Consider the following 11301-nt stretch of genomic DNA (forward strand, 5'->3'; position numbering starts at 1 on the left):
TTTTAATATCCAGCTGTTAACAACAAATCTGAACTTGTTCCTAGGAAAGTCCATTTGTGATGCCATAAAAAATTTTCAACATCAAGTAATATTGAACAATTAGTCTTTCATATGCCAGGAACTATCCAGTTGTGATAAAAATAGCTCTTAGAGTTCATGTATTTCAACCCCTTTTCTCAAATATATATACTTAAAGTATGTTAAGTGCTATGCTTTAAATTTTTCTGCTGTTTGTTTCTGCGCTAGTTGCATGACCTATGTAGATACTTCTCTTCAGTGTAAAGAACAGACTCAACTTCACTGTTAAATGTTTTACACTGTGAGCCATAAGGTCTGTTGTAGTTGGTCAACTCTGCTATTTTTATTGTAATTCAATTATGGCTGCAACATTTATAGGGAGTTTGCCTTTTAAGACAAAAACAATGTGCCTAGTATGATGTCTGTGTAAGTTACTTCTCAAGGCTGTAGAGAAGGAAAAGTTTCACCTTCAAGGAACTGTTTTTCCTCTTAAATAATAAAAGTTCTATGTTGTATCATCGAAGTATATCTTTTCTCCGGTTAACCCAGTTTATTTAGAAGGAGCCCTGGTAGTACAGCGGGGTAAGCATTGGGCAACTCCCAGCAAGATCCATGTTTCAAAACCAGCAGCCTTTCCGACAGAGCAACCTAAGCCTGTCTGCTCTCAGGAACCTTACACAAGGTCTACTTTGCCCTTATGGGGCTCCTGTACGTTAGAACTCTTGATGGCACTGGGTTTTGGTTTGGGTAGTTTACTGAAAGTACATGATACACAACGAGACTCATTCCATTTCTGAGCGATTAAGTAAATTGGATTAACAGTCTCACTAAGAACAACTTTAAAGGCTAACAACTCCCCCGATAATGTTTGCTGGCATCAGATAATTTATAAGATAGTAAAGAATTTCTAGGCTAGGATTTGAGGAAGGATTAAAATGCAGATGTTAAGCTGCACTTTTTTGAGCTCCTTTTTAACTGGAAACATTAACTTTTTTCTCATTTCCCTGCCATTGGGTCAATGCTGGCTCATAGTAAAATCCCGCACCCCCCACCCCACTCCCACCCCCATCCCCCGTAGGCTTGCAAGACTTTAACTGTTTACAGGAGGAAAAAGCCCAGTCTTTCTCCCAAGGAACTGTTGGTGGTTTTGAACTGCATCCCATGCAGATCGCAGTCCACCTGGTAAACACACCTCCACCAGGGCTCCTCTGCTAGAAATTTAAGACGGGCTTTGTAAGGGTGAGGCCAAAGCAAAAGTAAGTACTCCCTGGAAAAAGACAAGTCTCTTACAACCCCAAATAAGAATTGTTATAGAGCCAAGATTGCACAGGCAACTCAGCAGCCAATGACAATAGAGGTAGATGCCAAGAAACACAGTTTATTGAAGTTCACTTACTAGAAGTATATGCATGTGTGTGTATGGAGCCCTGGCAGCACAGTGATTACATGTGGGCTGTGATCAGCAAGGTAAGCAGTTTGAAATAAGCAGCCTCTCCTCAGACTGTTGGGGCGTTTTACTCTCGTAAACAGTACAGTCTCAAAAGCACATTGGGCAGTTCTACCCTGTCCTATGGGGTCACTATGAGTCGACATCAACTTGATAGCAGGAGGGGGTGGGGGAGTGGTGTGTGTGTGTGTGTGTGTGTGTGTGTGTGTGTGTTAGAGAGCTATTCTCATGTTTTGTGGAGATTAACCAAAAAGGAAAACAAGGCTGAGAATTTGAGGTAGTTGAAAGTATAAAACCATCCTGTAGGCATTCTAGAACTGAAATACTCATATAAAACTCAAACTCAACTGCCATTGAATCAATTCCAACTCATCACAACTCTATAGGGCAGAACAGAACTGCCCCTGTGGGTTTCTAAGACTAACTGTAGGAATAGAGTCACATCTTTCTCCCGAGTGGCTGCTGGTTTTGAATGTAGCAAATATTTGAATTGGTTAGCAGCCCAACATATAACCACTACACTGCCAGAGCTCCTGCAGTATTTATACAGTGGGCACTTCAGAAACGACCAGGCACTCCATGGGAAAAAGACAAGGCTAGGCCTGCTGCTCCAAACCTGTATAGCAGCGTTGCTGAACCTTGAAGTCTAAGCATTTTATTAACTGGGACGTAACAAGCTGCTATCACCTTTTTATCCACAAGAGGGAGAGCTTAGCCTTAGTAATAGTTTTACGTATTCCACCCCCCCTAGTTTCAATTTAGGTGAGTGACATTAACGAAAGTGGCAAAAAAAATAATACATATACTTAATGACATAGTTCTCAGTTTAACCCAATTTTTAAGTACTCTGCATTAAATTGAATTGGAAAACATATGGGGCAGTAGACAAAACCTCTATTATAATTGATTTACTTGGCGTTTATATTTTTAACTACATTTGTTGAATATTAGATGTTCTTGATGTTTCAAGATCGATATAACCTTTTTGGGAATTTTCTTTTCTTTTTTGCAAGTCAAATACTGATTTATCATGTCTTGCAAATAAATACATATAAAACTGTGTAACTCCTATTATTATTATGCGTGGATAAGCATATGTACAGTGTTTATACTTACTGCTAAGTAATTCTTTGGAACATATTAAATGCCTAAAATTTCACCAAGGAGCCACAACTCTCTTTCACACCTGAGATAGGTTCCTATGTGAAACATTCACTGTAGCAAATATCTCAAATGTTTAATGGTGAAACAAAGGTGGTTAAATAATTTTTGTGAAGTAATTATTTCATACCTCTCAAAACTTGCAAAAAGCTATGTGGTTTTTAAACTAATGAAATTTATAGCAGATTAAAGATGAAAAGTAAGCAACCCTCTCATCTCTATATCCCAAATACCATAATCTTTGTAAAAAGCATTTTAGGTGTGTTCTGCAGCATCTACCAAGAGAATTAGTCTGAGTGGAATGGAAATATTTTCAAAATCAAAAACGTCTGAAGGGCTTCAAAAAGTTTATAGGAAAATTCTTTTAATTCCACTTCTTCATGAATATTTTGAAGCCCCCTTGTATTTAAGTTTACATAATTCAAAATAATTGTTTTTAAATATATTTGCTGCTTCCTTAATTAGGTAGTACATCAGACTTAGCTATCAAGTATGTTATCACCTTGAAGTCTGCTTAAAGTGTTTTGTTTATGGGTAAGTACAGATGGAGATACAGTGTCATCTAAGAAGTGACCATGGCTATTTGGACGATGTCAGATCAGTTATGCCCTCATTTAATTGTAATGTGATGTATGTAGTGACATAATGTATGTCACATTCTTTGCGACTGAGAATGTGTCTTGAAGATTTCAGGTAGTTCGCATTTGAACACCTAAAATGAAATCATGAGTACACAAATTGACGTTTAATAGAAAACTGACACTTGTCGACCATAGATTTAATGTACTTAATTTAGAATACCTAGGACAACTAAAATACCTCTACATGTAAAATATCAGAGGCATCTACAAAGTTTTCACTTCTGTTTCATCACATCCTCCCTGTCTAGCTTCTTTTCCCTTACCAGGAAATATCAGGCTCCTCATGTCTTGGGCTGTCATGTCACATTGGTTTAGAACCAACAGTATGAGACAGCTCAGTCAAACATAAAAGAATGTAATGCATGAAACCTAAAATTTATTTTAATGTCGTATACATTTAGCACTTGTCATATTTTAATTCATATAATCAATGCAATGATTAGGAGATAAAAACCAGTTTAAAGACAAACAATATTGCTTGTAACTTTCCTTCACCAGATTTTCTAGCAAAGACATACAAAAAAAGTATTCCTTACTACTAATTATATTTAAACCTCTGCACATTATATAGGGGATCACCACAAAAACCAATTCTCAGAAATTAGATTGGAAACTTTATTTATAATAAGATCATTTAATACGGTACAGTTAATTGAGACAGATGGGGGAGGCAATGTTACTCATGAGGCATTTGTACAGAATACCCTAATTAAATACCTAATTTATATTATTCAATATATATCATCTATTGTATGCTTAAAGTTGTTCCCTTCTGTCTATAAAATCAATAATGACCATTAAAATGTTAACCCTATATTTCAGTGATAATGTGCAGCATGCATACTGGGAACTGAAGAAAGAAATGTCTAATTTACACCTGGTGACTCAAGTACAAGCCAAACTATTGAGAAAACTGAAAACCCCAACTGCAATTAAGAAAGGCAAGTCACTGCTGGAAACCACTGATCCCAGTCAAACTGTTTAGAGAGCAACTAGCTATAATAGCTTAGCAAAATCTCATCAAATGAGTTTGATAAACCAAAGTACATATACTGTGTTCCAAGCCAGCCCATGTTCTGCTTTGGCTTCAGTCTCACACTGGTCAGCTTCACACATAAAGGTGTTGCTGATGTGTTTTTTCTTTAATACTGTATTCTTTCCCCCTTGTGGCTTTTTTCTCAGTCAAGTGTTGCTTATGTGCATAAAGCTGAGGTGCTAAGTTTGCTCTAGTTGACCTTTTACCACAACTACTTTATATATTACAAAGGAAAAGGACACCAAATGCTACTTCATACCAGTGCTACAAAATACACCAAAGACCTAGCTTTTCAAACTGTTTTGAAGAGGTTATTTTGCTCATCAGACATTTACAGTCTTCATTGTTCTTTTCAAGCAACGGTAAATTTAGAAGAGAAACTAGGCTTTTTCCCATCCTCTTCAGCCAACAACAATTTTAATTGCTTTGCCTTCATATTTAACTGATTATCTGATTAAAACTCTTAAGCTTTGTGTTAACTAGTTTGGGCTAGTTAACTAATTGTGGCTAGTACAGCCAGAATGCTCCTTAGAGGCAAGGATGCTATGGACATGTAAGGAGTGACCAGTCTGGAGAAGGACATAATGCTTGATAAAGCAGAGGGGCCGAAAAAGAGGAAGGCCTTCAGTGAGACGGACTGACACAGTGGCTGGAACAATTGTGAGGATGGTGCAGGGCCAGGCAGTGTTTCATTCTCTTGTGCATAGGCTCCCTCTGGATCAGAACCGACTGGATGGCCCATAACAACAGTGGTTGTGGCTACTTTGCCAAAGCCATTTTTATACCTCAAAAGTTGTATAATAGAAATCTGAGTGCTCTAAAATTTGCTTTTTAAAGAAATGAATTTTTATTTAAAAAATAATGACCACCATCTAGTTGTGTTGGTCAATTGTCCTCAGAATTTTCACTCATAACAGGGAAATGTTATCTATTGAAAAGAAAAGACAATTCAGAATAGTGGATATAATCCTTTCAGTTTCTAGAGTTACTTATGAGTCAGGCAGCATAATGTATTTTAGCAGATCTTTACCTTCAGGTTACATCTGTCTTTAAATTTCCCGGTGATCAGGGATCTATTTTAAAGAGACCAATGGTAGAAATAAAACCTCTCGAGAGACATAGTAATTTTGCAGTTTTGGACCTCATCATTTGATTATGGAGTAAAGATAACTCCCAAAGAATGAAGGAAAAAATGCCTTTTCCATGCTTGAAAATAGCTCCGTCTTTTGTCCTTTCCTATCTGGTGAGTGATACATCTTCTAGTATTTTGCGCCATGAATTTCCTGAGCACCTTTTCACAGGCTTGAGGTCACCAATCCAAACCAGGGAGCTCCTTTTGAGCAGCAAAGCTAGATCCCTTCTTTCCCTAGCCTACATCCACCTTTGTCCAGTAGCTGAATACTGCCCTTTCCAACACCACCACCCCGCCTCTCAAGAAAAGGCAACGAGTTAATATTACATGGTTTGACATGTTTTTCCTAAAGCCAGAGTCAGGCTGTAGTAGTTGTACTTGACATCCTTCTTGATCTTAAAGTACATTTATCTTTTCAACCCTGGTAGGCTAAGCTGAATGGGGAAGAAAAGTTAATATCATTATGCTGGGTTATGTCTAAATTGATCTGGCATAATCTTTGTTTTCTAAAGCCATGTCTGTAAAAACACATTTTTTCCCCAGGTGACTTTTGACCTGAACAAAATATATATAACTAATTGAAATATTTATTTTAAATATTTTATTTAAACGATCCTTATCCAGTGAGTTTGCTTTTTGGCTTTTATCCATGGAAGTATTTGAATATATAATAGAACCTAAAACCTTTGCTGGGTCTTACCAATTCACAAATTATTTCTGAAAAAAACTTTTTTGGATAGCTGATGGATTTGAATAAAATCTTCTTCAAAAAAATATCTTCTTGTAGAAAAGATTTGAAGAAGTGTATTTAGCTTAAAAATATTAAAAGTTAAGACAGTTACTTTATTAAAAAATAAATCCCCACTGGCACATCAACAGTCCTTACATTTTCTCTGAACCACAAATAAAAGCCAAGAGGATAGGTTTTGATATTGTAACATTAGTTTTCAATTGTTAAATTCTCCATTCACTCTTATGTGGCTCTAAGATATGAATACTTGTATCCATTTTGCAAATGAAGGAAGCGACAGCAGCTAAGTGACTGACGTACCTGGTTAGTAAATAACTAGTCCCTAATTAGAACTCAGATTGTCTACTACCAAGTCACAGTGTTCCAGGTACCGCCTAACGTGAAACTATTAATATAAAATATTTACTTTTTAGTTCCAGAATTCCATCCAGTTAGTTTAACAATTACACATACCTTTACCTGCAAACTGACATCTCACTTTGGATTTGTTTCAGCCTGTACTCCAGTAGAGTGCATTGAAGACCTTGAGAGGGACAGAACGAAACTGCACTTGACGAAGTTTACTGCAACGTATAAAAGACATCAGCCCCTCTCACCAAATGGCAAAACGTTTTCTCATACCACATCTTCTCCCCTACCAGAAGAAGCAAAGATCTCACCACAGAAAGCAGCTCTCCAAGCATGGACAGATCATGAGAAAGCCATTCCTAGTGATGGCACATACTTTCAGGAACACAGCTCCTCTGGCAGAAATTCTCTGGAAGAGAATTCTTGGGTATTCCCAAGCCCACCTAAATCAAGTGAGGCAGCCTTTGGAGACCCTAGAAGCAAAAATGTGCCTTTACCTAACCTGCCACTGCTGCACTGCTTGGATCAGCATAACCAAACCTGCCTGTACAAGAATTAAATCTGAAAAGTTTTGATTTTGCCACAGATATCCTATACCTCCCTCAGTGATTCCCCTGAGAAATTACTGAACTGAAAGTGGACTGTGATTAAAATGTTAACATTTTCCGTATATATACATTTGTACATACTGTATTATAATTACACAATTAATTTTCTAGTATGAGAGAATGCCCTCTAGCTCCATAATGTCAAAGCAACAAGATGTATGCCACTAATAAATTATTGAAGGTGTTTAAAAAAATTTTTTTTTTTACCTTTGATTACAATTGTGAATTTCAGCCTTTCAGATAAGGAATGGAATTGATGTTTCTTGGACATGGATTTATAAAGCATGTGATACAAGTATACTACACAGGAAAATAACCAAGGATACCACTCCATGAAATTAAAACCATGTAAGTTACTTCAAGTTGTATAAAAGCATAAAGGGCAATGTGAGTAAATATTACAATAAAATATTTTAATGTCTAGGTATTCCATCTTGATATAACATTGTGTTTAAAATTTTAAATCACTTATTAATCACAATACTGTTAATAAAATTTTTTTAACTTGCAATTTGATTTCTGATACTTGAAATAACCTAATCATTGCGACCAGCATTGCCCGATAATTGAAAAACATGAATAGTAGTAGAGCCATTGTTTTATGAATGGATTATTATGAATCTATACATCCACTTAGAAGTAGAAAGAGCAACAAAGATTTCAGTCTATTGTCTGTCCCTTCAGGTCTACACTGAAAATCTAAATGTATGTATCTAGCTATCTAAGGTCATTTTACCCAAAGGAACTACAGCTGCTTAATAGAACATTTATGAACATTAAACTTTGTTTTGAAATGTAATATTTTTACCCATAGAAATGATTAATTAATTAGGTATTTTAATTCTAGAAACCAAATTTTGTGCAGTATTAATATAACATAAAGAAATTTCCCAAAACTTCCATTCTACATGGCCTATCATTTATAAATAAGGAAATAATAAAAATAGCTTCAGATGGAAATTTATAAGCAAACCTAAACTCCTGAGTGGAAGTATTATGAATATTAATAATATAATGTATTACTTGTTTCACATACATTTTGCCTGGGGATAAAGTGTTTCACGTAGGAGGCCTTTATTCTTTTTTATAGACAGTGTCATATATCTTGAACTCAAAAGAATATCTCAGATCTCTTCTATATTACTGAGTAGTAGCATACATACATACATAAACAATGTTCACTGTTCCACCAGATATTTTTGTCTTTCTATTATCTTACTCACTTACTCAAGCTTGTCTGTGATTAATGGAATTGGTATTAGATGCTGAAATTTATTCTGACCAATGAGCACAGCTGACTCAAGGGAGTACAATCTCTTGCCAAGTAATAGAACCAAACTCAATATGCATAAAACAAATGTAAGACTCCAGGCTTAGCTGCAGGAAGCAACTACCTGTGTAATAACGAAGCAGTAGAAACTGTTTCTCATGTGGCTGCATAGGCTGTATGGTACCTAATCTCTAATGTAGCTTACATGGTTTGCCTTTTTTAACACCAAATTGGAAATTTTCCTTTGTAAAGAAAGTCTTATGAGGTAATGGCTTAATTAATGTTTTGAACAATGCAACAGATTGTTTCATTAAAATAATTTTTGTTTGAAATGAAAGTTGATTTGAAATACCATCCTTGCTTATTTATTCCAGGGTCAACCACTAACTAAAATTGTTATTTGCTTATTTAATGCATATAATAGGCACTTGTCTTGCTAACTATAAACCAACTTCTTTTGAGTGGAAAAAAAAATTCCAACAAAATAATGATGGCTATCAAACAGGTATGCTTAGAAAGTCAGTGGTTAAATTTTCATGATCGTTTATAAAGTACTAAATAAACATGTGAGATGCTTAAGTACGAAAAGATTAACTGAAAGAAATTTTTACATTAAGAAATTTTTGATTGTATACTCTTAGGTAATGTGATTAAAGAACAAATGAGTAGTAGCCTATTGGTATTTATAATCTATTTAAAGTGAGAAATTGATGTGGACCGCTTCTGTACTAGCTGAGACTTGCTCCAAAGAAATTGCTTGAATACCTCTAGTTTTAAATTTTACTTTTATGGTGATCATTCAGTTCAGTACATCTATAACTCAACAGACGGACGAGAATGATAGCTATCAACATAAAGCCACATACTCCTTTTAACCCCTTGTTGGCTAAAATACTAGTTTTTTTTTAAATTGCATGTTTCTACTATGGTGCCGGCAAAAGGAAACCAAATTCACAAGTAGAGGAAGGATATACCTGTGTGTGAAACATATGAAGCAGAAATAAACTGGAGAAACTGAAGACTTCAAGTAGCTCAAGGACGAAAGCATGTACAGGAACAGTCTTACCCAGAAAGACTCCTTGGCTAAACTTGGTAGTAAAGCAGCAAGAAGATTGTGACTTATGAACAGAAAATAGGCAGAGGCACAAAGAAACAGGACATACCTGCTGCCTACACTTATAGTAGTGCAAGGGGAGGGGGAGAGGGGCTCTCAAAAAACTCGTAGATTCTATTGCCCTGTCTTTCCATTTTTTGACAAACTTTTTCAGTCCCCCTCAGGTGTATGGGCAGCCTGAAAGCTATGTTGAAGGTTTTATTTTTGACTGGGAGGCATGAATAAATTATGCTATGTAACCTAATTTGTCTAGGATCTAGAGGAAAGCTTTATCTACATAAGCAAATATTCCAAGGAAACTGAAAGTGGCCCCTGTTAATTTTAAAATAATTATTTTCCTTTGGGTCATTAAAAACAAGAATTGCGTCCTATGTTCTAGGAAGTCCCTCAGTGTGAGAAGGCCAGCAGTGCAGACTGCAGTGCCCTGCACGACTTGAAATCTCAGGTGCTGTCCGAGCGCTCCTTTTCTTGCTCTTTTTGCTCAGGGGAAAACATGGCTTCTTTATGCTTCAAATGTGAGCAGGTTTTTTAATTACTAAAGAGTAAAATGTGGAACATGAGCATCGGTAGGTCTATTGGGGTCCTACTGCTTTAATGTAGCTAAGTTCTTTATAAAAATTTTAAAAACCTGTTTCATGCGTTTGGAACCAAAGTTAAATCTTGCCCCAGTATGCAGCAATATTGAAACTGGTTAAAAGCAGTTACAGTAGCTTATGGTGAGGAACTAATGGGGGAAAGAGCATCTCTAAATTAATTGCATTGAGAGGAATTTGCTAACTCCTGAGACCTTTACTGTGCTACAAATGGTAATTCAAGCTTATAAAGAAAACCTTTTAAAATGAAAGGTCAGACTTTAGTAGCCAACAGGTCAAGGAACATCATAATACAAAGATTATTATCAACACATGGACACATCTAATCTGTGGTTTCTAGATCAGGCATTACTACACAGTTTAAGGTAACAAAGGACCAAACAAAAAATAAATAAACTTTGCCTGTGGTGACCCTAGAGGACTGTCCCCCATGAGTTTCTGGGACTGTAACCCTTTCACAAGAGTAGAAAGCCTCTCTTCTCTTCCTCGGAGTGGCTGGTGGGTTCAAATTGCTGATCTTGTAGCTAGCAGCCCAGTGCGTAACCACTATGTCACCAGGGTTCCTTAAGGATGGAAGCATGTAAAGCAATAATCCGATGGACAGCTGAAGAGCATTTTCTATGTCCAACACAATTTACCTGTACTATTCAGTAAGCCGTCTACTGTGAGACTCCTAATCCATGGTTGCCTAGCTAAAACATGATTCTAACCATTTTGCCATGCTGTCTAGTTATTAGTACCTTTGAAGGCTGTCCACTACTGTTTTCTTTGAATCATATAAACTTTTGGTTTATATGATTGGCCTGTGCCAATAGCTTAAAGTAAGCAATAACCACCCTGAGTGGTGCTGGAATGATACGGGAGGATGCAGAAGCAGGTGCCTACACTTTATCCTGGATTAAGGGCTATAGCACAAATGTTTTTAATTGCCAGGAGGGCAGTCTTATTTTTTTTTTTTCCCTCTTCCCCCTCTCTGAAAAGGAGGTGATGGGGCAATACATTTTGGAACCTATGGCTCGTACCAAGGAGAATAATAAAAGATCCACTTGGAACTTTAAATTCAGCATCACTGTTGTAGAACTATGGTCCTGAGGGGGAAAATTACTAAAAATTCAGAGTGATCAGAAAACCATATCACATTTCACTAATTACTGCTAGCATATTAATAAGCTGGAACTTTGA

The 11301-nt window shown here is 36.4% G+C and overlaps 1 protein-coding gene across 3 annotated transcripts in view; it reads left to right on the forward strand.

The window, feature by feature from the left end:
* AZI2 (5-azacytidine induced 2) overlaps window positions 1–8749 on the forward strand; it is a 26195-nt gene extending 17446 nt beyond the window's left edge. For all 3 annotated transcript variants that reach the window (XM_045297687.1, XM_004704035.4, XM_045297688.1), the window contains 2 exons: window positions 4090–4208; window positions 6681–8749. In XM_045297687.1, the coding sequence (XP_045153622.1) occupies window positions 4090–4208; window positions 6681–7093 (532 nt within the window). In that variant the 3' untranslated portion in view covers window positions 7094–8749. The remainder of the gene's footprint in view (window positions 1–4089; window positions 4209–6680) is intronic.
* The last annotated feature ends 2552 nt before the right edge of the window (window positions 8750–11301 follow it).

This window comes from Echinops telfairi, unplaced genomic scaffold (genome assembly GCF_000313985.2).
Source record: "Echinops telfairi isolate 266 unplaced genomic scaffold, ASM31398v2 ScPeMD7_7420;HRSCAF=8458, whole genome shotgun sequence".
In the NCBI taxonomy this organism is placed as follows: Eukaryota; Metazoa; Chordata; class Mammalia; order Afrosoricida; family Tenrecidae; genus Echinops; species Echinops telfairi.